Source organism: Nannospalax galili, unplaced genomic scaffold, assembly GCF_000622305.1.
Source record: "Nannospalax galili isolate Female #2095 unplaced genomic scaffold, S.galili_v1.0 scaffold646, whole genome shotgun sequence".
NCBI lineage: Eukaryota > Metazoa > Chordata > Mammalia > Rodentia > Spalacidae > Nannospalax > Nannospalax galili.
The window spans coordinates 1887164-1915009 of NW_008355279.1; the positions used below are offsets into that span (position 1 = coordinate 1887164).

At 39.5% G+C, this 27846-nt stretch overlaps 1 protein-coding gene and 1 non-coding gene across 6 annotated transcripts in view; both read left to right on the plus strand.

Annotated features, from left to right (window-relative positions):
- Cdk19 (cyclin dependent kinase 19) overlaps nt 1–27846 on the plus strand; it is a 218973-nt gene that overhangs the window by 100217 nt on the left and 90910 nt on the right. Inside the window, exon 2 of one of the 5 annotated variants that reach the window (XM_029555723.1) lies at nt 25600–25719. The exons of the other annotated variants lie outside the window; for them this stretch is intronic. Within the exon in view, the coding sequence (XP_029411583.1) occupies nt 25714–25719 (6 nt within the window). The 5' untranslated portion in view covers nt 25600–25713. The remainder of the gene's footprint in view (nt 1–25599; nt 25720–27846) is intronic. 5 annotated transcript variants of the gene reach the window in all.
- Nucleotides 21865–22013, plus strand: LOC115067587. Its single transcript, XR_003846975.1, has one exon. It is a non-coding gene; the product is annotated as a small nucleolar RNA SNORA57 (small nucleolar RNA).

The window sequence follows — 27846 nt, forward strand, 5'->3', positions numbered from 1 at the left end:
ATAATATATAAAAAGGATGAGACAAAAAATATACACATAATCAAAATTTCTAATGTCCTAGTTTAGTGAACTAGTTTAAGGAACAAAATATATATCTAGTCAAGGTTTATCTGAGAATATTTGGTTTTTTATGCAAGCTTTATCTACATAGCACATGGTATTTAAAAGTACCAGAGTGGTGGAACTAATCGTATTGGATGTTTAACAGACATACTTTGAGGCCTATACTAATGTGGTCAGAGGGCCTTAAAGGACAGTTTTTGCCCCTTGTCTTCCAAGGTCGAATAAGTTCCAGGGAACTTTGGAACATCTCTCAAAATGTCCTGTAAATGTGGTGAGTCACCTGTCCTCTTGTTCAGGGAAGCCATGGAGATCTCACTCAATTGACTTGAACCAGTGTCCAGTCTACAAAGAGGAGGATCAACTCAGAGGAAACGTCTCATCCATGCTTCCAAGTGAAGCCAGACATTGTCAAGCAGGACCTTTAAGTTATCTTCACATAGATGGAACTGGTCAAAGGAAGGATCCAGGGGCTCCTACTAAGCCCATGTGAGTGCTGAGGAACAGTTCCTCAAATGACCTTAAGCATAAAATAAATTTATTTGGGCCATCTCTGTGGTCTTAAACACCCAAACGGAAAGTATAACCAAAGAGTAAAGTCATCAGTATATTTCTTTTGAGCTCAATGGATTAAACTTCCCAGACATTTGGCTTAAGTCCATATAAAAATTTATTTTGACAGTTATTTTTCATTGATGATTTTGTTCTCAGTCAGAAAGTGCTGCTCAGTTGTAAGACTTCAAATCTTGGTCTGCAGTACTGTAGCACCCACCTGTATGTAGCTAAGGGAGACAACTCACTATTTTTCTAAAATGATGGATAAATTAGTTTTCTCCCCCTATCTAGAAGCCTTTGAGAGGGAACTGACACTGATTCTACCCACTCCAAAAGCTGTCAAAATACCTGAAAGCAGGTCCTGAATCCATCACTCTAGAGTCCAGCCTTGGAAGATAAAGGAAAAATGAGGAGGAACCCAATAGAGGGATACTTTTAGAGGCCCTTGACAAGAAATTTCAGTGGACTCTAATATGAACATTTGAAAATTGCCCTGTTCTGACTTTTTTCTAGTTCCCTGTCTAGAACTTGTAATGCTAATTACTCTTGCCTTTACTTCTCCTTCACATCTCCTATTCACGATCCAAGGACTTTATTTTCCCCCTACAGATAAGTTATACAATTGGTGAATCTTTTAGATAGACCCACTGAAAGTGTACACCCAATTGTCAGTTTCTTGGTTAAAACTCACAGTGTCCTTGGGCCTCTTAGCAACATACTCTGTTATAAAGGGCAAAAATGTCAAAAGTATTTGGGAGCTTTTATCTAATCTTTAAAAGATTTTAGGGTTACCTCTTCAGAGGGGGGGGATGTTACAGTAGCCAAAAGCCCCATAAAAAAATAATAAAAGAAAGTGTGCATTAAGTTTTCAGAAAAAAGTGGTGTGGAGATATGGAAGGAGTTGGAGGGCAGGGAGTGATAATAGATTTGATCAAAACACCTTATATGCCTGTATGAAATTCTCAATAAATTATTTTTCAGAAGTGTTTTTTCCTATTGGTTAAAAATATTAATGAAAATTGTTCATGACATCTTTATTTTTGTGGGATGTAGTTTAAATTTGAGAAGATCATCTATATACAACCATTCATACAAATAAGGATAGAAAACAGGAAAAAGTACAGTCTGTAATTATCTTATTCCCAAAAGTTGAATTTATAGGAACACAGAAGTTTTATTTTTTCATATTTGGCAAGGGTCTTATTAATGGAAATAGGAATCCAACAAAACTGAAGAAGCCTTTATATGTCTCCAGACAGAAACATACTGTATAGTGTGTCTTTGTTGATTAAAAAAAGTGGTTTAATATGAAAAGACTCAGCCTCACCAAAATTTGCATTTGCCAAAATTAAAACCCTTGTAAAATCTGGGAAGCAGAGAAGTGTTATAAATGGGAAGGTGCTGGGGTGTGTGACTGGTCAGCTTAGGAAGCTTCTTGCAGATGACAGTGTTCCTCTAGAATTAATGATACTCCCTCCACCTTCCCTGAATTTTCTCCAATAAGGTTTTAAGGAATTGTCAGCAATCAGTCAGACCTTCCTTTCAGCATGTAACTAAGTGAAATTCCAACATTTCTTAATGGAGTCAACTTCATTTTTCTGTCCATTTAAGAATATGCTGATGCCATCAGGAAATCCTTGTTTTTCAAACCTGTGCTGGAAACTAGAAGCACCATTGAGCAAAACAGTTAAAATTATTTTTGTGCGGCCGTCTGTCCTGTCCACCTTCATGGTTGTTGTAGCCACCCGATCCTGGACCCCAGGGCTGGTGAGGAGACTGTGTCAGCGGAGCTGCATTCAGACACAGGAGACCAGGTTCAGTGACATAGATCTATTTTATTGAGGAATTTACAAGCTTATATAGGGTTCTTGGACCAATCAGACAAGGATGCAATGACTATGCCATATATAGGCAGCCCTGGTTCCGGGACCAATCAGACAGGGATATAATGACTGTGTCATATATGGGCAGCCCAGGTTCTGGCAAATCATGTGACCATGGCTGTTGTTATGCCCATGTGCTGCAAGCTGTAGATAAACCGCAACCTGGAATTTCAAGGGGTGGCAACTAGGGAGTTGCGAGCCTTAAGCATCAGCTCTACTACTTGCCAAATGGAGCAATAATCACAAGGTGTTCCTTGTGGCTCCAGTGGTTGGGCCATTGCCTCAGGCCTGCCGTATGGCTGTCATTAGTACTTCCACTCTAGGCTCAAGCCTGTCTCCACATTTCCCCCTTTCTTTTTCTCAACAATCAGTAAGTGCTATAAGTATAGCTAAGTGAGAGTATTGGTAATGTAGGAACTTATCGTAGATTTTATTGTAGAGAGGTCAGTAGGCTCCTCCCAATCGGTGATGTCAGTAGGTAGCCAAATAAGATCAGGTAGGCTTCCCAGGTGGGCATATGTCTCTCTATGGTCTCAGCAATTGGCAATATGGCATTTTGTACAGTACAGCTGGAATTTGAACTATTGGATAACAACCAGTAGTAGGGAGTCCAGTACTGGCATTATTGGACCAGAAGGTAGGTAAATAGTACGCATCCCAGGCAATAGGCAAAACCATAGGGGGAAAAGGAATGGCAGCCCACATGGTTATCACGTGAACCGAGAATTTTCTTTAATAATAGCGCACATAATAAGAAACATAGACAAGTGATTTCCTCTAGTTTGAGGATTTTGGTTAGCAATAGTCTCTGCCTGTGAAGTGAGATGCTTAAGGTCTCCCCAGGTTATCGGATGTGCTGTCGGGGCCAGTCGCTTTCATGGTTTGCGGCAGCAGACTGGTCTCTCGGTGGCCTGTAGTTTTGTCCCCTGGGTCATTTCCTCTAGGGTCAGGGCCACTATTTCCAGAGTTGGTGGCTGTGGAGGGGGGTTTTCCATTGTGGGCAATTCTAATATTTTGGGCTGGGACCCAGATGGGGGCTGGAACATTGTCTAGAAAAACAGAAGCATAGCCTCGCCCTTGGGATAGTAGTAAATGTGGACCCTTCCATTCTCCTGTGAGCAGGTCTTTCCAATGAACCATAGGGGCAGGAGTGGGGTTGGTGAATGCTCCCCAGTGCTTCATAGCAGGTGGGAGACCATTGGCATCAGATTTTAGAAAGTTTAAGACAAATAAGGCTTGTTTTATAATTAGGGTCCTTATAGTGTGGACCTCTGTTTTTGTCCCCCCCCCCATTTTTTGTATTTGTTCAGTAAGCTTTTGATGGGAGCATTCAATAATACCCTGACCCTGAGGATTGTAAGGGATACCAGTTATGTGTTTAATATTCCAGTCAGTACAGAATTGGCAGAAGACTGTAGAAACAAGGGCCATTGTCTGTTTTTATTTGCCAGGGGACCCCTATGAGGACCACAGCATGTTTAACAGTTTTTATAGCATGGGCAGCAGTCTCGCCAGAGCAAGCCAAGGAAAAATTAATATTGGAATAAGTATCAATACTATATGATGGACATATTTAAGCTTGCCAAAGGATAGAAAATGTGTTATGTCCATTTGCCAGATCTTATTAGGGCTAAGGCCTCTGGGGAGGGTTCCTGTAGGTTGTAATTAACCTAAAGGTATAAGGGGGCACAAGAGGAGCAAGCGTGAACCAAATGTTGGCAGCTCTGTATCGTTAGAGTAGGCAAGAGTCTATGTATAGCCTGGGGGGAAAGATGGAATTGAGCATGTAGATCCCTAGTTTGTTGTAGGATAGCGGGATCCAAGGTAGCAGTCATTACTAGTTTATCAATGGTAGCATTGCCTTCTGCTAAAAGTCCTGGAAAATTAGTATGGGAACGTAGATGTTGAACATACCAGGGGGTAAGGCATTGTTCGAGTAGCAGTTGCAAGGAGGAGAGTAGTAAATCAAGGGGGCTACCACGAGGTCTAAAGGCTGCAAAAGCTAAGCTTTGTATGGTCTGGACCACATAAGCCCTGTCTGAAAATACATTGCATGGGGTTGTGGGAAAGTCTTGAAAAACTTATAACATAGCAGACAACTTTCCAAATTGTACTGATCCCTGAAATGAAAGGATCTTTTGCGAAGAGAGCTGTCCCTCATGGAAGATCATGTAACCAAATTTATGTTTGCTGGAATCTGTGAAGATTAGAGGAGCCTCAGGAAGGGGATTACATTTTGGAAATGCCTGGGGAAATAAAGACCAGGGAAGCGTCTTATTCCCTGGAGGAGGAGCCTATGTTTGGGGTGGTGATTATCATATTTTCCCTGATAAGTTAGGAGAGTTTGAAAACCAGGATTGTCAAGAAACAATGTTTGGAGCCTGGGAAGTGGAAGATGGAGGACCAGCGACTCTGGGTCGTGGCCATATAAAAGGCAGGAGGTTTGAACGAGCTTAAGGGCTATAATTGCCCAGATCTCAATTACAGGAGTAAATTTATGTAATTGACTCCAAGAAGAGTGGACCCATATCAGTGGCCCCTGGCCATGGGAAGTGGAAGAGGGAGGACCAGCGACTCTGGGTCACAGCCATATAGAAGGCAGGAGGTTTGAATGAGCTTAAGGGCTATAATTGCCCAGGCCTCAATTATAGGAGTAACTTTATGTAATTGACTCCAAGAAGAGTGGACCCATATCAATGGTTCCTGGGCCTGCCAAAGTGCTCCAATAGGGGTGTTCTTTGTTGGAATGACTAAAGCCTGGATAGGCTGTCCAGGTTGTACCCTATTAACAAATGCTTGAGACAAGTGTGTGTTTATTATTGTTATAACATTTCAAGCCTCAGGTGAGACTTTGTGGGGAATGGAGGCTGTATCAGCGCCCCGCAAGAGGTCAAAGAACAGTAAGCTCTTCTGTGGACATGGGTAGAAAGCCCCGTATCCAATTTATGTTGCCACAGAAGGTCTGTGCCTCAGAGAGGGTGATCTTATTGGGTAAGGTAAGAGCAGGAGCCATAGGGCAGATGACATCCTGGATAGAATGGCCCAGAAAGGTATATGGGGCATGCAACTGATTTTTATCTGCAGCAGTAGTGAGGCCCAGCGCTCGGAGATTTAAGTTTTTGAAAAGCTCCTTGTAGGATCTTAGAGTCCTTATGAGCAATAAGAATGTCATCCATACAGTGTAAAATAAACACTTCAGTCAACCTAGGCCTGCATGCATGGGCCACATAATATTGGCAAATGGTAGGGCTGGTTTTTCATGTCTTGTGGAAGGACTTTCCATTGATAATGTTGGACTGGGAGGTGATGGTTAGTGGCAGGCACAGAAAAGGCAAAATAGGGCTTGTCATCATCATGGAAAGGAATAGAAAAGAAGCAATCTTTTATATCTATTATAATGAAAGCACATTTTTTAGGAATAGCAATCGGGTGTTGCAATCCTGGTTATAATACCCCCAGGGGTTCCATCTGATCATTGATGGCCCTTAAATCATGTAGAAGTCTCCAATTTCCTGATTTCTTTTGAATGACAAAAATAGGGGAATTGTGGGGGCTAAGAGAGGGCTCTAGATGACCCAAAGACAATTGTTCCTGGATTAGTGTAATTAAGTGGGTTAACTTATGGGAAGGAAGAGGCCCCTGCTCCACCCATATTGGAGCCTTTGTTTTCCAAGTTAGTTTAATGAGGGGTGATTTGGGCATTGGGACAGTGGCTGCTAGAATTGGGGGTAGGGGTAGATGCATTTTCTGTCTGTTGGTTAGTTATGCAGTCATCATAAAAGGCCTTGTCATCAGTGGTTAGAAGGATATCCACTAGTAAGAATATCCTTTCTCCACAAATTAATAGGAAGTCCTGTGGCTAAAAGTGGCTTGATTGCTCTGTTGTTGCCATCTGGATCAGTCCAGACCACAGGGCGTTGGACCTGTTGATATTTTTGGAAACCTCCAGCCCCCTGTATGGGAGGTCCAGGCCTGCAATGCCAATGGGGAAATGCCTCCTCCTGTCTGATTATTGTAACATCAGCTCCTGTATCAGTTAAGCCTTTAAATCTATGTCCATCCAGGGTAAGCTGCATTCTAGGCTTATGTAAATCAATACGCACCATCCATTGAACGTGGGAAATGGGAGCCCCTATTTCCTCCCTTTGGGCCGTTTAAAGGCCCCCTTTTTTATGGGGTTTCTACCCACATCCATCTTAGATCTGTATTCTCTTGCCCAATGAAAGCCTTTATGGCACTTTGGACATTTGGATGGAGGAATTTGGTTTTTCTTGGCCTCCTTAATAAGATTGTTGGGACAGTTGTGAGACCAATGGCCCTGTCCCCCACAAATCCAGCATTTGTTTTTATCTGTACTCATTGAAGACTGTCAAGCGGACAGAGCCTCTGCAAGAGCAATGGCATGGGCCCGAGCTGTCCCAACATCCTGACAGGCTAGAATCTATTCAGACACATCCTTGTGTCTTATAGGTCCTATGGCCAGGCAACACTCAGTAGAGCAGCCTTCATGTACAAGATCCTTAAGTAGGGCATCAGCAGCTCCCCGATGACTTATTTTTGTTTATACTCTGTTGGTACCTTTCAACAAAGTCAGAGAAAGCCTCGCCTGGCTTTTGCACTAGTTTGGTTAATTTAGTATCACTATGCACTGGCATACTCCAAAAGGCACGCAGTGCGTAGAGTCAAACCAGCTCAAAATAGCGAGGAGGTCCCTGTACCTGAGCCTGAGGAGTCTCATAATTGCCTCACCCTACCGGGGCATCAAAACCTGTGTTTTGGAGATTAGCTCGTCTCATGTGTTCTGCCTGTTGTTCACATTTATCGTGGTAAGTGGCCTTCCATAAGAGGAAGTCACCCCCTTGCAAGCATGTGCAGGCAATATGCTGCCAATAGTAGGGGATATTGGTTGCATGACTGATTGTATCCAGAAGTTGACTGAACCAGGGAGACTGGATACCATCCTCAAGCGCCACTTTGCACGGCTTTTTTAAGGTGTCATGGGAATAAGGATTTCAAACATTTGGATTTTGTTGGCCCTGAACAATGGTAACAGGAAAAAACTGTGGGATGTCCCCTCCCATTCCAGACAAAAGGGAGGTTGGTGGAAGAGTTTTCCAGACTTCCTCCCCAAGGGGGGTAAAGTGGAGGGGCTCTCTCGCAGGCATCATATGATGGCGGCATATGGCTGTTGCCCTGTAATGGCAGGGCCAAGGGCAGGGCAACTTCCTGTTTTTTACTAAGAGTGTCATCAAGACATTGCTTTTGCTCTTTTGAGTCTTCGGCACTAAATACTTCTTTTTTGTCAGAGCGAGGCTCTGGTAGTTTCACTTTTGTTGAGAATGCTCGGAGCAAGCCATCCTCAGCGTCCTGTTGTTGAATTTGTCTCTTTTAAAATAAGATTGTCTTGCTCTGAGGAGTCAGGAGGGACTCTCCAAAGAGAGGCCAGAATGCAAATGTCCCTCTCTTACCTCCCTTTTTCTTGCTAAAAATAATACACGAGCCCATTGTTCAGGATCCTAGCAGCAGGATTCTGTAGACCAAGGGGCAAGAGCTAATACTTCATCTAGCACCTTAGCTACAGCTACATCTTTTTCTGTTACCTTAATTTGCCTGCTCCTGAGGAGAGAAACCAATGCTGTGGCACAGGGCCAGCAGCATCTGGATCACTATTCCCCACTCTGGAAGTCATGCACCTTGCAAGACAAACCCAGAGGGACTCAGGAGCCATTTAAGGAGATGATCGGTGGAGACAGGAGAGACGCCAAACTGAAGACTGCGAGCCAAAAGAGCAGGAGCGCAAGGATGAGGGGAGTGATCACCCACGGTGAAAAAGGGGTGAGAAAGAGGGCATTCCATGCTCGTACCCGAGCCCCACATTGGGCGCCAGCTGCGGCCGTCCGTCCGATCTGCCTTCACAGTCATCACCACTGCTGCCCGATCCCGGACCCCGGGGCTGGTGAGGAGACAGTGTCAGCGGAGCCTCATTCAGACACAGCAGACTGGGTTCAATGATGCAGATCTATTTTATTGAGGAATTTACATGCTTACATAATGTTCTTGGACCCGTCAGACAAGGATGCAAAGACTATGCCATATATGGGCAGCCCTGGTTCCGGGACCAATCAGACAGGGATATAACAACTATGCCATATATGGGCAGCCCTGGTTCCGGGACCAATCAGACAGGGATATAACAACTATGCCATATATGGGCAGCCTTGGTTCCAGGATCAATCAGACAGGGATATAATGACTATGCCATATATAGGCATCCCAGGTTCCGGTAAATCATGTGACCATGGCTGTTGTTATGCCCACATGCTGCAAGCTGTAGATAAATTGCAACCTGGAATTTCAAGGGGTGGCGATTAGGGAGTGGCGAGTCTTAAGGTCAGCCCTACGACTTGCCAAATGGAGCGATAATCACAAGGCATTCCTCGTGGCTCCAGGGGTCAGGCCATTTCCTCAGGCCTGCTGTATGACTGTCATTAGGACTTCCACTCTAGGCTCAAGCCTGTCTCCCACATCCATTGATTGCTATTTTTTTAATAAACAGAATGTATGAATTTCAGTTTTTTTTTATAATACAGGAGTACTTATTGTGATCTTATGCTTTAGCCCTCTTTGTGTTGGGATTATAGTTGTTTGCTGCTTGATTTGGGTATAGTATTTGTTTCGGGATGGGTGATAATGTTCTGAAATTATAAGATGGTGATGGTTATAGTCATTGAGAATGTTCTAGAAGTTACTGAATTGTGTTCTTTAAAATGATAAAGTTCTTGCTATGTGATTTTTTTTTTTTTGCTTCAGTTAAAAAAAGAATACTTTGAGACTGGACATGGTGGTATACACCTATATGCATGCAATGCCCTGCAGAGTCCAGAAGAGGGGTTGGATCCCATGGAACTAGAGTTAAGGATGGTTGTTAGCTGCCATGTGGGTGCTAGGAATTGAACCTAGGTTCTCTGAAGAAGAACAAGTGTTCTTAACCACTGAGCCATCTCTCCAGTCTCTGAGACCTTGTTTCAAGGGGCAGGGGGTTCTTAATAAGATTACAATTCTTCCCTTAGCAAAATTTTTAACAAAGTAAGATATTAGATAATCTTTGTTTTTATATTTTAATTTCATTAAAATTTAAAACATTATGTGTGGTAAAAAATACACAGAGGTTAAATAAAGATTCTGGAGCAAATTTCAGTAAAACGCTGCCCCTCTGTTTTGGGCCTTGTTCAAAGGAATCTTATTAGCAATGAAGAACTTCAAATTAACCACTGCAGTGCAGTCTGTTACAGCCTGCTGTGCCTAATACATTGCTTTTTAACCTGCTGGCTTTGTCTTCAGTCATTAATAGTATGTTTGAACCTTTTGCACTTCCCTTGCCATCCTATTCTGGATCTGCCTGACACCCGTTACTTTTAAACATGCATGTCTCACCCAGAATTTTATTCTCCTTTATTAGTGCTAAGCTTTGACTTCTGTTAACTAACCTTTAACAATACTGTTAGAGAAGAAGTTTTCTATAGGACCCCATACAGGTCTGCTGTTTCTAAAAAACACAGACATTATTTAATATTTATTGTCTAGTTTTATCCAGTAAATGTTTCAATGTAGAGAAAATAGGCTCTCTTGACAGTAGTATTTCTTTTGCAAAATAGGTTCCATTGAGAAGTTCTGCTTTGGAAGGTGGGAGGAGTCCACCATCATGTATATTTAGGAAAAGGTTCCATACCCCTGATAGAGGTTCATAAGGCACTTAGCCTATTAAAAACGTTGAGGTGTTTAGAGCCAAGAGTATTAGTTACTTTTCTGTTGCTGTAATAGAAACACTGACCAAAACAACTTGTAAAAGGAAGAGTTTATTTAGCTTTGGTTCCAAAGGGGCAAGAGTTCATCATGGTGGGGAGGCATGGCGTCAGAGGTGGCTGGAATAGGAGCAGAAGCTAAGCTCTCACATCTTCAAGCAGGCACGGGGAGCAGAGAGCAGCTTGAGATCCAGCAAGGTTTAAGAAGTCTCTAAGCCCACCCCAGAGACGTGCTTCCTCCAGCATAGCCACACCTTCTAAAACCTCCCAAAACAGCGCCACCAACTGGGGACAAAATGTCCAAATACTTGGAGCCTAGGGGCCCCTCGTTCAAACCACCACGCCAAGAAACCTGTTTAACTCAGCCTTTCTTAAATGTGAGCCAGCAAAGGCTGTTCATTGTCATTGTAAATGCTGTATGTTGTACTTTTGTGTGAGTTCTAGTGCAGATTCATTTACACAAATAAGCATCACTATAAACATGTCAATAACAGCCTATGTTGTGACCCTGACAGCTAAAATGTCACTAGGTGATTGGAAAATTATGAGATCACCATCATATATGTGGCCCACCACCATTATGATTATTATAATTAGCTTAGATGTTGACAAAATGATTAATAAATACAGTTCATTACTTTCTTAATCCTTCTTTATAGAAGATAGCTGATATTCAATGCTTATTTATTGTTAACAGATAAATTTGTAGACATTAATATTTTACATTACAGTATATTCCCCAAAGCCTGTAGAAAGTATTTATCTTTTTCATTAGGTTTGATTAGCATAGGATTTTAGCTTTCTTATAGACTTGAATTTTTTAAAAAAATTTATATGATGCTAAGGATTGAACCCAGAGCCTCTTGCATGCTAGACAAGGGTTCTAGTCCTAAGCTATATCCCAGTCTGCATTTGAATTTTTTCTATAAAATAATTCATTTACTATATTGCTTTTGTTGCTTCTGAAAGCTTTATAATAATTATTAATATTTGCAAATGATTAGATTAGTTGTGCACCCTTTTTGTTGTAAATTTATGTAGGTGCAAGTGCTTGAATCTAATGAGAAAATGAAGGCTGTAGTTTTGTGGATTATACTCTTCTGTATTATTTTAGGGATTCTGTGGTTTGAATATTTGCGCCCACAGTTTTTTTTTACATTGAAATCCTAACTCCTATAGTAATTGTGTGATAAGTGCCTTTATGAAAGAAATCCCAGAAAAGCCCTTCCCCCTTTCATTATGATAGGTTACAATGAGAGAGAGAGTGGGTTGTTACCTTAATCTTAGAATGCTTAGCTTTCACAACTGTTAGAAATAAATTTTTGTTTGTAGGCCACCTAGTCTATGGTAATTTTAGCCCAAATGGACCTAGACAGGGTTGTATTTTATTTCCACTTAAACCTTTTTTCTGTCTTTTGACTGATACCCTAGAGCTGTGTTGAGAGTTATTTCAGTGGTTGGCTCCTGACTTAGACAAGTTGGTCAAATTTGACAGTGATAGAACATAGTGGTTTCATTGCTTTACATAGGTGAGGAGCTGACAAGCCAGAACAGATCTCTTATAAGATAGCCTTGGCACTTAGACAAAGCATGAAGTAAAGACTCAGTATAATAAAACTAGTTAAGATGGCCTCAAGACTAATTTTGTTTGCTTAGGAGTTACTGTTTTGTGTTATTTTTGCTTTCCCTAGTTACAAGTGTTCTGTGGTATCTAGTACTTTGCACTGTTAGGTGATCTAATTACAATTGTATTTTCAACTGTATACATATTTTGTTGAATGAATCAGAATCCTGAAAATAGAATTAATGCTAGAGTGCTTTTTTGGTGATGAATTCCTGAAGTCAAGATTCTATTCACCTGCTTTACAAAATGGTAACATATAATAATATTCAGGTATATATTACCAACAGATAGATTATTTATACCTAAGAAGTTTAGCTCTGAAACTGCTTTTGGTCAGATTCTACCATGTAACTCTTATCTTATTTGACATACTGTTGTATGATTGTAAATTAGATTTAAAATTGTGGATTAGAATTCCTGCATTTTAGTCTGTTCCCTCATTCTGCAATCACATTGAGGTTGTTACTTACTTTCCTACATAGATAATTAGAAAAGGCACTTTGCTTTTTGCTCCTAAGAAACTGGGTTTCTATTACTGACATCCTAGGTAAAATAGTTGTTTTTTATGTAACAAATTTGTAAAAAATTGCTATTTCTCACTTACTACATTCTGGTTCTTCCATAAGGCAAGGCTTATTTCTTAAGCAGATTTTAAATAGAAGGTTAGAGAGCCAGATGGGATATCAAATTGTTTTTAAGACCATTTTAATTATCTGTAAAATGTAAAACTTTAACTTAAAAAACCCACTTTATTCGTTATTGTGGCATGTGTGTGTGTGTGTGTGTGTGTGTGTGTGTGTTTATGAGTGTGCTATGACAGATGGAAGTCAGAGTACAACTTTGTAGAGTTGGTTCTCTCCTTCCACCTTTACATGGGCTCTAGATGATTGGACTCAAGTTATTAGGGTTGTGGACTACATGTTTTACCCACTGAGCCATCTCACCAGCCCGGCTTTAACTTCTGAATACAAGGTAGTAATTCACCTTGTACCATCTTACCACGTTTTGTTTGTTTGTTTGTTTGTTTGTTTTTGGTTGTTGTTGAAACAATCCAAATGGAAGAATGTGAAAATTCATATTACCCGTGTAAATGGAAGATCTCACTCATAAGTCATCATGCTGCCAGCACAAAGGATGCTTCCTTAGAGGGTTAAGCAGAAAGCCTGCCATCTATATAGTCTTACAAATACAAATACATGCAGGTAGTATGGTAGGGTTGGAGACGTGAGCCGGGACAGTGATGTCAGTAGCTAATGTTGCTCTTAGCCTCAGGGGAGCTAAAGCAGGAGGGATCCAGCTCTCAGGATAAAATCCTGTATGCTTTCAGATAAAGGATCAGCAGAAGCCACAATGGAGGGTGGTCCCCAGGAATAGTACATGGATGGACACTTCAGGATGAAAGGAAAGTTTATGCCCTATTCAAGAATTCAAAAATGACTGCATGATCTAGCACAATTGAGACAAAGATTGTCCAGTGGTATGCTCTGTGATGAGAGAAGGACCATGAAGCATCTAGTTTACAAGGGCTTTTGAGCTGTCACAATGTAGCCAGGAACTAAATAATTATTCACAACTTGAAAATGGCTGCCAATGTGCAGAGAACAAGAGACTACAGAGAGCTTATCCCTGACTAGGACACCTATATTAAATTTCTACCTCCCAAGGCTCAGGGATCATTGTGGAAGAGGAGGCAGAAAGATTGTAAGAGCCAGAGGTGGTGAATGCCCACAAGGAAACAGTGTTTTCCAGACATCTGGGCAGTTTACTCACATGAATTCACAGCAGTGGTGACAGCATGTACAAATCCCATGCAAGCTCAAACCAGACAAAATCCCAGCATACATGGGGAAGTGGATAAGAAATCCAAACTCAACTTAAAGAAAATTTGACAGATGGGAGAGGCAGAGACAGTCTCTTTTAAGGATGGGACTCTTCGCAGGTTGACCAGGCTCCAGTGGATGGGCCCACACAGAAGGACGTTCAGAAACACAAATTCTACTCTATAGGCTTTATTATATATATAAATGAGTACATTAAATTGGGTGGGATGCAATGAGGGAAGGTGCAAATAGGCACCATCAAATTATATTGTATGAAACTCGTAAAAATTCAAATTAAAATGTTAAAAAAAATGGAGGACATGAAGTTGTGGAGGACTAATAAGTTGAAGGCAGAAATGGGGGTTTGAATATGATTAAAATACATTGTTTGAAACCTCAAAGAACCAATAAAAATATAAAACAAAAACCAAGGTAGCTACCTTTTGAATATTTTTATCTTAAACATACAAAGTTGTTATAGTACTAAAAATATATCAGAACAACAAAAATACACCATTTAAAACATCCTATATGTTTTATACACAGACATTGGAATATTGGGGCAACCATTGAAACTGCTGATTAAAGGAGATGTTTATTTACCAAAACTTTGTTTATAGTAAGTACAAAAGACTGACTACAAAACACTATGGTTAGTATGTTCCCATTTAAAAAATATTTTATTATTTTTATTTTATATGTATGAGTGTATTGCTTGCATGTATTGTACCTGTGTCCTGCAGTGCCCTCAGAGGTCAAGCAAGGGCATCAGGTTCTCCTGGAACTGGAGTTACAGACAGTTGTTAGCCTCCATGTGGGTGCTAGGAATTGAATCTGGATCCTCTGCAAGAGCAGCCAGTGCTCTTAACCACTGAGCCATCTCTCCAGCCCCCATGTTCCCATTTTTTGTGAAAATATTTGAAAATATGTTTCATGTACATATATGTGTGTCAATAGGTAGGATCTAGAACTAAGGCAAAGATTTACTTTAGCGCAGGGAAGTAGCTCAGTGGTAGAGTTCTTGCCTAGTATGCACAAGGCTTTTGGGGGATCCCCAGTTACTGGGGTGGGGAAGGGAGGTGAAAGGATTTACTTACCTTTGTTATGCTATTATCTGTTTGACTTTGTATGATGTACTTAATCTATTAGCCTCCTTAGTTTTTATTATTATTATTATTATTATTATTATTATTATTATTATTATTATAAAAGAGATGCTTAAGAATTGTGCCTTCTGGAGCTGGAGAGATGGCTGGATTTGAAGACCTGGGTTTGAATCCTAGCTCTCACATAGTGGCTAACAACTTTCCATAACTCCAGTTCCAGGGAATCTGATGCCCTCTTCTGACCTCTGTGGGACTTCACAAATTGGATGCACTTACATACATGCAGGCAGTACACTCAAACACATAAAAATAATAAATAAAATATTTTTTTAAAAAAGAATTGTGCCTTCTTGCCCTGAGTTGACACCTGAGTTTGATCTCTGGCCTCCACATGCATGCCCCCAATATACCTTCTGTCTGGAACTACTGTCTTCCTTCCTGTGATTTACCAAAGTGGCAAATAAAATGAGAAAGAGAAAAGACATCTACCATGTTCTTTAGGCCTTCTGGAAAATGTGCAGTCATTCCTTTGGCCCTAAACGTATGAATATAGAAGAAAAGTGATGATTCTGTAGATGTCAAGGGAATTGTTTAAGGAGTGCCCCATGAGCATCACCATGGCAGAACTAGAGGAGTCCCTTGTCTTGGTGCCCAACATGTTATTGGCATTGCAAGTAAACAAGGGCAAGATTCTTGCCAGGAGAATTTATGTATGTGTTGATCCTCTTGAGCACTCCAAGAAGAAAGATAGCTCCCTAAAACACAAAAAGGAAATGTATCAAAGAAAGAAGTGAAAGAGAAAGGTGCCTGAGTTTAACTGAAACTAGTCTGTGCAACCGAGAAAAGCAAGTTTGGTGAGAACCGGTGGAAGGGAGCCTGAACTGATGGACCCTATGTCCTATGAACTCATGGTATAAGGAGAATTGAAAACACAAAAGACTTCTGGGCTTCAAAATAGACAAAATATACAACAAACACATGCCTCCAGATAATCCAAATCCCTCTTTCATTGGGTTGTTTTGAAGATTAAATGAAGTAATGTGTCTGTGTGGTTCAGCATGCTGCCTGTATTAGCTAGTGAGTGACAAAAGCATGATAAATGGCAGCTCTTTCATGGCCATGGTGATTGTTATTATCAGTGTGTGTGTGTGTGTGTGCGTGTGTGTGTGTGCATGTGTGTATAGAGACAAGTTTAGGAGTTATGTATTGAAATATTATAGGTGATTTATATTTTATCTTTTGTGCTTTTTTCTGTTTCTGAGACTGGTCTTATATTTGAACAAATATTAGTTTTATGATGTAAGAATATTTAAAACCTGTGTGCCTAAGTAAATAATATTAGATATACCAGTTAAGCCAAGAAAAGACTCATGATAAGTAAATGAAAGATTTATGATCTCTAATATAAATTTCATCATCCTATTAAAGAATTGCACCATCATTTTTATGACTATAGGAAATCTGTAAACTTAAGACCAATTGAAATGTGATAGTATAACTGAACCATATTCCTTCATGTAGAATTATGTTGTTAGTCACATTTACCTATGAACAAAAAGCATGATGTATACTGAGTTATGCTTTAACTTGTATCTTTTATAGTCTGGGCAAAGACAGTATGGTTATTGTTATTGGGAAACAATCACATGTAGCTCAGACTGGTCCCAAACTCTGAGGATTGGCTTTGCGCTCTTGATCCTCCTGTCTTCCTGAGTGCTGGAATTGCAGGCTTATGTTATCTTGCTTAGCAGTGGTCCTATTTTGCTATTTCTATTATTCAAATTCAGTAGCTCTACAGATCCGAATTATTGGCAAAGCTGTTGAAGTTTACTTAAGAGTATTGCTTTGGGTGGGGAGTTATGAATTTTGTATTTGAACAATTTTTGACACTTGTCTTTTGTATTTTACTTTGCTTTTTGTCCACATTACTATGTCAAGTTTGGTTCCAGGTTCTGGAGTATAATAGGATGAATTTTTAAAAGGATTCCAGACCTTAGGTCTTGTCAGGGGCTCAAGTAAACAACTAAAACAGCTTATGACTAAAAAGGGTTACAAGTGTTTCAAGTGTATGATAGAAGTATTGATGATGGCATGGTTAATTGTGTTTTGAGAGAGGATGAGTGATGGACAGGGTGAGTGAGACTGGTAGGAAATGCTCTTCACAAAGACTTGAGCTGAAACTTGAAAGTGTTGGTCTGTGGAAAAGCTTTTCTGGCGTCATGGTGCTGGGAGCAAGAGAAACTGCTGACACAGGATCATCATTTTGTTTGATGAGATTTTTCTTTTTTTTTTAGTTTACATGAGATAATAAGCTTTAGAATTAAGGTACTTGGAACCATGAATATTTGTGTGAGATTGTTGGTTTTGTTTTTAATGGTATAGTCTTACCAAATCTCTATTTTGACAATTGAAATTGTCGGTAGCCCTTGGTTTAAGAACACCTTCCTGAAGGATCCTTCACCTGCTCTTTTTTTTATTTTTAATTTTATTTTATGTGTATGAGTGTTATGCTTGCATGTATTTAAGTGCATCCATGTCATGCAGTGCCTGCAGAGGCCAGAAGAGGGCATTGGCTCCCCTGGAACTGGAGTTAACAAGCAGTTGTTAGCCGTCATGTAGGTGCTGGGATTGGTCCTCTGTAAGAACAGCTAGTGCTCTGAACCACTGAGCCATCTCTCCAGGCCCTGAGCTGCTCCTTTGAGGACTCACTGTTCCTTCTATTCTTTCATCATCACTCTGCCCTGTCCTCCACAGTGTCATTTTGCCGCTGCTGCAGGAGGCATCTTTGAAGAGTTTGTGAGTCCAGGAGTAAAGGAAGGAAAGCAGCTGGGAAGGCACATTGCTGGCAGCAGCTGTTTTGCTCTACTCACCTGCATATGAGGACATTAGGTCAGAATCCTGTATCACTCGATTTTTTTCTCTACTCATTCTTAAAAAAAAATTCAGACCTTCAGCCAATTAAACATTCCTTTATAATTAGCAAATCTGGAAGGGTCATGTGAAATTTGAGTAGATGTTCATTCTTCTCTATAGATTTCTTCTATTCCCATGTTTTAAAATATGTCTCTCCTTTTAACAACAAAGCAAAGCAAAACGCCACTTTTCTGAGCTTGTAAAACCCAATAATCATAGCCAGGTGGCTTCTCTTCTTTAACTATTAAGGGCAGCTTAGTTTTGTTGCCCTCTAGCTTTGTTCCCACTTTAGAAAAAGTATTTATGTGCCCACACATGGCTGGCCTTCTTAGTCCAATAAATAACAATGAACAAGACAGACATGGTATCTACCCTTGTGGAATTTAAATTTTCAGTGGTGAAAAACTATTCAGTTTCCTAAATACCTCCGATAGAATTTGGCAAATCTAATAGACATTCCTCTTAGCACTCAAAATAGTCCTTTCTCAATCTGGGAGAAAGGACACTTTTCTTGGTCTTTATAATATCTTCTGTGTGAAAGGGGTGTCTACTTAGATATTGAGGGTCCCAGTGGGGATGGTGGTATAAAGATGATTAAGATTGTTTGAGATATTCTGCTTGAAATGCACAAAAATTCAGTAAAAACAAGTTTTTAAAAATACTTTTAAATTGTACCTACTGCTCTTTCAGGGGACCGAGGTTCAGTTCTCAGAACCCACATTGCAGCTAACAGCCATCCTTAACTCCAGTTTCAGGGAATTCGATACCCTCTTTTAGCCTCTGCAGGACTAGGCATGAGGCATGCTTGTGGTGCACTTAAATACATGCAGGCATATGTATACATACATATACATAAAATAAAACCCTTTACTATTTCTTTTCCCAAAAACCTCTTGACTGTATTCCCTTTGTGTCATTTAAATCGCTTTTTGGGCAATCTGTTCTCTATGCTCAAAAATCCCAAGTTCAAGTTTATTGCCTCCAGTTAACCACTCTCTGAGCTCCAGATCCAGATAACTGGAACCATCAGGAACCCCTCAAGTTCATAATGTCTAATACTGAAACCAATCGTTCTCCTCATTTCAAACTTTAATATTTTTCCTTATCTTTAAATTGTGCTTACCACTGTCCATTTACTTCCTGACCATTCTGAATCATTTGCCTTCTAAAAAATGACCATATCCTATTGATCCTGTTGTTCCCCTCTCTTTACCCACCCTTTCCTTTCTTATCTTATAGCCATGCCACCCCTAGACATGCTGACCTAGAATAATGGTTGCCTATAGTCAGTCTATGTTCTGAACAACTTTTGATCTCTGAGTTATGTGAGGCCTTTAAAAAGAGGGATTTGGGTACTGGAGAGATGACTCAGTGGCCAAGAGCACTGATTGCACTTGCAGAGGACCCAGGTTCTGTTTCTAGCACCTGTATAGTGGTTAACAACCATCCTTTACTCCAGTTCCAGGGGATCCAATGCCGCCTTCTGATCTCTGTGGGCATTATATAACATGGGTGCACTTACAAACTTACAGGCAAAATACTTGAGGGATTTGTTGATATACTGACTACAAATGGAATTACTCTGCAGTTTAATGGAATAGTTAATGAGTAGACACACACACGAGTACCTATATATGTGAATACTGTGTGTGTGTGTGTGTGTGTGTGTGTGTGTGTGTGTGTGTAAAGCAATGGGCTATATATGAAAAGATAAAAGTAACCCAAGAAATTATATAGAAAGGGACAAAGGAACATAAGCAAGTAAAGGGTGTTTGGGAGGGGTTGACTAAAAGAATGAAAAAGAGAATGTTAAATATGGTAAAAATACATAAAAATTGGAGGTAGCGAAATTTAAAAAGACAAATTAACTTCCTTTTGTGATGCTCTAGTTACACAGTATACAGCGTTAGTGAAAGCAAAGACTTGATTTCATCCCCTTATAGTCTTCTAATTTTATGTTTAACTTTTTTATTATTTTATTTATTTTTATTTTATGTCTATGAGTATATTGCCTGCATGTAGGTAGGTGCACCCATGTCGTGCAATGCCAGCTGAGGTCCAAAGAGGGCTTCAGATCTCCTGGAACTAGAATTACAGTTTTTAGCCACCACATGGGTGCTGGGAATCTTGCAGAGGACTCTGCAAGAGCCGTCAGTGCTTTTAACTGCTGAGCCATTTCTCCATCCCCTAGTTGTTTTTTTGTTTTTGTTTTTTTACTCACTAAATTATGTTCCCAATCCTGGCTAGCCATTTTTTAGTTGTCTTCCCTGATCAGACATGTGATTAGGCAAATAGTTGTATTGTTAAACCAATGTGCTTTGACACAAAAAAATGCCACTTAAAATATATTACTGTGGGGCATGATGGTACATACCTGTGCTCTAAGATACTCAGGCTGAAGCAAGAGGATCATGTGGACCTAGTAGTTTCTGACTAGCCTTGGCAGCATAGCCAGATCTTGTCAAGTAAGTAAATAAACAAATAAAATTTTTTAAAAAAGTAAATAAATCCAAGCCAGGCGTGGTGGTGCACGCCTTTAATCCCAGCAGAGATAGGTGGATCTCTTTGAGGCAGAGACCAGCGGATCTCTTTGAGTTCAAGGCCAGCCTGGACTACATAGTGAGTTCCAGGACAGCTGGGGCTACAGGGAGACCCTGTCCCAAAAAGAAGACCAAAAAAAAAAAAGTAAATAAATCCATCCATGCCCTGATTGTCTTTTATAGTGTTCTATCAGTATTCTGGAATTTTCAAGAATTCCAATATTTTAAAAACCTGTTGTTTTGGTGACCTCTTCTGAATTTTATTTTCAATCTTATAAATCCCAAAGACATTAATATGTATGATTTATAGAGTGGTGCTCTTACAAATATATGTGTTATAGGTTCATCTATAAGAAGTTTTTTGTCTTAATGCTAGTTGTATAGTTGTCTGTTTAGAGTTTTTGCTCTGAATTTTCAGAAATGGTGTTTTTCTTCATTATTATTTTGATAAATAGCATTTTTTCAAGTCAGACATACTAAGTATTGACTTAAAAATAGATTCTTGGGGGACTGGAGAGATGGTTCAGCAGTTAAGAGCACTTGCTGCTCTTCCAGGGGACCTGAGTTTGGGTCTCAGCACCCACTTCAGGGTGGCTCACAACCACCTCCAGCTCCAGGAGATCTGGTGCAGGCACTTGTGCATACCTGGTATACCCCTCCCCCCACCACACATACACATAAATAAAAAATTATAAATCTTAAAAAATGGATTCTTGGTTTTGAAGTAGAACTTAAGATCTTTCTCTGAGCACACTATTTCAAATACTGTTAATATAATATCTCACAGTGGTGGTCTTCAAACTTTTAAGGTTGAGTCTGTCCACATTTTCTCAGGCTATGTCTTTTGCTCATAACCTATAACGAACACTTTTCTTTTCTTTTCTTTTTCTTTCTTTTTTTGGTCTTCCAGCTGGCTTGGCGCTTGCTGTGTAGACCAGGCTGGCTTTGAACTCACAGAGATCCTCCTGCTTCTGTCTCTGGAGTGCTGGGATTAAAGGTATGTGGCACCACGTCTGGCTTTCAATTATTTTTTATTCTAGTCCTATCACTTGGAGGGACTCTGTTGGCTGCACTTGACATAAACTGATTTAATAATCCACTGATGGCTTATAAGCTGCAATTTGAGCAACAATGCCTTAGAGTAGATATTTACTAAAGATTTTTTAAAATGTAGAGCTATATAAGATAGCAAATCAGAGTTTTAGAAATATAGTTTATTATTTTTATTTTTTGTGTATGAGTGTATTCTTGCCTGTGTGCAATACCCAAGGAGGTCTGAAGAAGGCATTAAATTCCCTGGAACTGGAGTTACAGATGGTTGTTAGCCACCATGTGAGTGCTGGGAATTGAACCCTGATTTTCTGGAAGAGCAGCCAGTGCTCTTAACCACTGAATCATCTCTTCAGTCCCATGCAAACCAGACTTACATAATCTGTTTCTTCCAATAACCCTGGGTGAGATATTTCAGAAATATATTAATAATGAAAATCCAAACAACATGACAGCTACTAGATTGTTATTCAGACAATGTAATAGGATATAATAAATATTTATTTACTACTCTCCTTTTCTTGATGGGGACCAGTCATGTGGTCCCGCCTCCTGTTATGTGCAGAGGCAGAGAGAAAGGGCTGTGGCCCTCCAGGCTTCACGTCTTCAGTGCCGGCAGCTTCCCGTCTTCCGATTGTATCCTCAAACACCAGGACACGCGGGAAAAATAATACTTATTTACTTTTAAAACTATTTATTTATTTATTTATTTATTTATTTATTTATTTATTTATTTATTTATTTATTATTTCATGTGTGTACACACATGCCCTTTCCTTCTCCTCCCTCCCCTCTTTTCTTTCTTTTCAGACAGGTCTTGCTGTGTAGCCAAGGTTGGCCTCAAGTTTGAAGTCCTCCAGCCTCAGCCTCCTTGGGAATTGTTGGGAATTACAGGATGCACAACCACACTTGACTTATTTTTCATCATTATAATTTAGTGATTTCTAACTTTTAAGATTTAATCATTGTTTAACATATTTTTATAAAAGCTATATAACCACCCGTTTAAGTCTAGACTAGTTAAAGTTGAGCTGGCTATATAGCTTACTGGTAGAATGCTTGTGTCGCATATGCAAGGCCCTGGGTTTAAACAGACATTAAATATTTCCAGTACCACACAGAAAAGTGTAATAAAACAAACCACATTCTTAGTGGAAATGCAGTTTTTAATATTTTTTGATTAGATGCTTAGTATAAAACTTATATCATTGTAGAAACTCATCCCTATCTGTTCTCTCATAATGCATACATAGGTTTCTTCGTGCAGTAGGAAGGAAGTAGAGACAATGCCATAGATATTCCTTGGATTTAGTTCAGGCCAATTAGTTACTTTCCTTGTTACTGTTGTCCTGTGAAGTATTTAGGAACGATACACAATTAGTTTAGTCTGATTTCACTGTTTTTATTTTTTTCTTGGAACACAGTGTTCTGAAATAGTGAATCAATTGTATTGGTGATTTAGTTGTTAATAATTAAAACCTTTAGGTATAATTTGTAAACAGTAGTACAGTTTCTTGTAGTTTGGGAGTGAGTGCCCAACAGTTTGAATTTAGAAAAAGGCAAGGATTTCAGTATTTGGTTCCAGAAGATGAATAGTGAAGGTATGTGCATGTGCATGTGGTATAGGTATGTGTTTGTGTGGATCTGTGTACATGTGTGTCCAGGTGTGCCTGCATATGTATGTATGTTCGTGTGGAGGGCAGAGGTCAACGCCTGGCATCTTCCTCACTTGTTTCCCTCATATTGTTTGAAATGGGTAGCGTCTCTCACTGAATCTGGAGCTCATCAATTTTGCTAGGTTGATTGGCCAGTGAGCTCCAGGGATCCACATGTCCCTGCCTCATCAGTGCTGGGATTGTAGGAATGTGCCTATGCACCCAGCTTTTATGTGCGTGCTGGGGATTCAAATTCAGGTCCTCATATTCAGGTCCTCATGCACAGTAGGTATTTACTGACTTTACTTGCTGAGTTATCTTCAGCCCAGGAATTCTTTTTATAATCTATGTTCATAACATGTGAGTGTATACAGTGCACACTTTTCACTGGTTGCTATATTCTGTAACTCTCAATTCTTTTCTTTTTTCCAATAAGGCACACTTTGTTAGGAATACCTTCTCCAGCTTTCCAGCTTTCCAGCCTAGGCTTGGTCTTTTGTGTATGCCATTTCTTATTTTTCTTTAATGTCCTTATAATTCAAAAATTATTTGTTTAATGTGTATCTTTTTTTCAGTCCCTGTTAGACTATAAACTTTTTAAGACTCACTGTGCCTCAAAAATGCGATACCAGAAGGTTTACAAGTGAATTTATAATTTTAGTTGTTTTTTTCATTGCTGTCTGTTACGTATTTTCCACCATGCTTCTTTTTCATTCCTGTGTCCTCACAGGAATTCTGTGTAGTGGGAACCTTAGGCGCTCATCCATGATGAATGAAGAGGGAGTATCCGAAAGGCCACACATACACTGTGTAGCAGGGCAAAGCTAACCTCAGTCTTACCCACTTGCTTTATTTTTGGTTAAGATGTTTACAGGGCTTTTTAAAGGTCACGTCAAAAGTCGTGATTGTATTATAAGTATCTCACTGGCATTGTATATTTGGAACATCTTTTGTATGCGTCAGTCTTTAAAATAGTGTCTCCTTGCCTGAGGTACACCCACAGGACTACCTTGTCAGTGAATCTGCCTTAGAATAAGATCTTCCTGATGTGGAAAAATGAACTTCCTTTCCAGTTCTACCTTAGAGTAGTGCTGTTAGGAGTCTCCAGTGGATATACTTGGTGAATTCCTCATACAATAGACTCCCTCCCTCCCTACAGGGATTCCCTATAGTCCCAGATAACCTAAAACTCACTATGTAGACCAGGCTGGCCTCCATCACACAGAGATCCCCCACCTCTGTCTTCTGAGTCCTGAGATTAAAGGCACCCAGCACCCTCATTCTTTCAAAGAGTCCGTTGACAGTGCTGCTTTCTAGCGAGCTATGAGCTATGTCTACAGTGTACTTTTATCTTGAGCATTTATGGGCCCTTCAAATAAGAACTTATTTGCAGAAAAATGTTTTAAGACTTTGGGCATATAGTTTTGAATATTTAGGAATTTTAACCATTTAAAAAATTGTGGGAGAGTGAACATTTTAAGATTCTTTTTTTTTTAATTTTCAAAAGACATTAAAAATTTTAAAAATTATTTTTATTTTATGTGTATGCGTGCATTGCCTGCATGTATGTAAGTGCACCTGTGTCGAGCAATGCCCGAGGAGGACAGAAGAGGCTGTCAGATCCCCTGGAACTGGAGTTACGGGCAGTTGTTAGCTGCCACGTGGGTGCTGGGATTTGATCCCGTGTCTTCTGCAAGAACAGCCAGTGTTCTTAACCACTGTGCCATCTCTCCAGCCCCGTAGAAAGACATTCTGATGTCAATGCTTATAGTATATTAGAAGAGGAAGGTCAGTTATCAACAATTCAGCCAACATTTGTTGAATTCCTACCATGTTGTCTGGTTTGTGCAAAATACTGGTAAGGTAGAGGTAGGCAGGGTAGCCCCTGCTGTCTAAAACCTTATAATCTATGAGAAAATAGATTACATTATGATAAAAAAATTAAAGATGTGTTAAGGGAAACCCATATGACTAGAAACATAAAAAAGAGAGGCCTTTTTCAGACTAGGTATACCAGAGAAGCCTTCTTAGAAGTGATGTAAGTCCTTTCTAAAACTCAGGTAGGCATTAATCAGGTGAAAAGTATAGGGAAGACTTCTCTAGACCTTATTAGGCAGAGAGGAGAGCACATGTGTAAATATGGTTTAATTTCATTATGAAGATGAGGATTCATCAGTGATATTTGAGAGGCAGAGGATGCAATACTTAGTGACTGAACATTGGTTTGAGCCTTCCTTGGTAATTGGGAAATACTGGTATCATTGCAGGAATAGCAAACACACTAGGAGATAGAGGTGGGCAAGCAATACTCATTTTAAGAGCTATGATTTTGAGGTACAATGTTTCCATTTGAGTGTATAAATTTACAGCTGGAAAGTGATGTCAGGTTGGAGATGGAGATTTTGGGCTCTCCATAGAAGTCAGGGCACGTGAGCAAAAGGTCAAGAGAAACCAGCTAAGAGAGAAGGCAGAAAATTGAGGACAGTTGTAGAGAATAAGCTTGTAGATTTTTTTTTTCTTTTTAAGTCGAGATCTAAATCTAGAACCTTACGTTATTTTAGCTTGTTTTTTTCCTCTTTATTTTACTTCAGGAGAGAAAAGGATAAATGAGGAGGAAACAAACATTCATCAGAAGCTTATGTACTGAAATGCCAAGACACTGAAAGGATTTCCAAAATCAAAGATGAATTTAGTTTCATTTAATTATGAAGGTAAAAAGGTTCTCAGCAAGGAGAGTTTCGATCAAAGGTTTCTAGTTACCTTTCTTTTGTTTTTTGTTTGTTTTGACTCTCTCCTCTACTCCTCTTCCTCAGTCCTCCTCCTTCCCCCTTCCTCCTTCCTTCTTCTTCGGTCTTTTGTAGCCCCAGCTGGCCTGGAACTCACTATTTAGACAAGGCTGTCCTTGAGCTCAAAGAGATCTGCCTGCTTCTGCCTCCCGAGTGCTGAGATTAAAGATGTGCACTACCATGCCTGGCTTCTTGTTACCTTTCAGTGAGTCAGTAAATGAATCGGAATGCCCCTGAGAATTATAATTAGATTTTACTCTGTAAACTCTATTTTTGTTAGTATCTGTTATGTTTTTCAGATTTTTAACTTTGTATATATTCTGAGTACCATTGATTTGTTTTTCTAGTATTTTCGTATATAATGTATTACATGAAAGCTTACTCATACTCAAAAACATAAACTATTTGATTGAGTTTGCATGGGACTTCTGTGAACATCAGACTCCAGTCTTATCTGAAGAAATATTGGCAACTGATTGCTGCTAGATGAAGAAGAGCTGATCTTCCTAAAACAAGGGACTCTAGATAGGCTGACTAGCCCTTGTGGATGGACTTGCACTGGGGAACATCTGGGGATACTGACTTGACACAGTGGACCTTAACAGGGATGACAGAGTATATGGGCTCCAGTAGGGGAGCTATGGGAGGGTGCCGGTGGGGACAGGGGTATAAAGATGACTAAGATTGAGATTTTCTGTATGAAATACACAAAAATTCAATAAAAACAAATTGAAAAACAAAAACCACTATCATCATCCAGGACATGTGGCTTCTTTTAGACCTCACTTGTTTTCTGATATCGTTCTCAGGTCAAGGATGTGTAGAACTTGACGTCACAGAGTAAAAGAAACCAAATTGTTCCATAGAAAGGGAAATAGCTTTCATATAGTCATAATATTGTGATAGAATCTATTAAAGGAGTGTTTCAGGCACTTTGTAAGGAAATACGGTGCTATTTTCCATCACAGTCTATTTCTTTCTAATGAGTATCTCTGACTGCCTTGAGTGGATAGCTTTTTTCAACTTTAGTACAAAAATTACAGCCATTGTTTATCAAGACTTTATTTTATGCCATGTAGAAAGTTATCTAGACTGATGCATAATTTCATTTTTGTTTAGTCTTAATATTCTTGCAGATAATGGCAGTTATAACAGTAATAACTATAATTTGTCAAGGGCTTAATATGTTCTAAGTACCAGTTTATGTACTTAATCTCATCACATTCAATTATTCTTTGTAAAAACTGTGTAAGTAGCTATCTTTACTTTGATGAGACTCAAGAGAGTTAAGTAATTTACTTTATGTCATCCTGCCCATAGGTCAGGAGTCATTTGAATTTTTTGCATTATACGTGCTATTGTACTGTAACTTCTGTTAAGTGGCAGTAGGGTACTGGTACCTAAGCAGTGCCACTAACATGAAATAAAGTGTACACATGCACACACACACACACACACACACACACACACACAATTAGAGGCACTTTGAACTGGGTTGCTGTATAAGCACCACCTGCTGGATGGTTATGATGCATCTAATATGCTTGTGAGTATCAGCTTCCCAAAGGGCCTGCCAGAGTTGTGAGAGCTTACATTTCAAAATGCTAATTTTTAATTATAATTTTAGGAATACTGGGAGCATTTAATTCTGTAGTTCTTCTATTTTTCCATAAAATACATTGATTCATAGATCACAAGTTCTTTAAAAAATTGATTTACTCAGTGTTTTCTAAAATAAACTTATCAACACTGTTCTTACCCGTGGGAAAGTTTGATGACCCTGTGAATCATACTGTTATTTTTAAGAAATTAAGCAAGAATAGAAAATTGGATTTATTTGGAGAAAAATGAGTTACTGAAGAATAAGAGGATTTTAAAATCCTCTTGAAAAAGGAATCTGGAACTCAAAGGGACATCATGGAAATAGAATGTTAGGAATAAGCGAAGATAAGAAAAATGTATGGATAAAAATACAAATGGACTTTGGAATTTTTGACCCAGTACAGAATCCCAAGGTTGAGTAAGGATCTTAAATAAAACATTTAGGGCTTT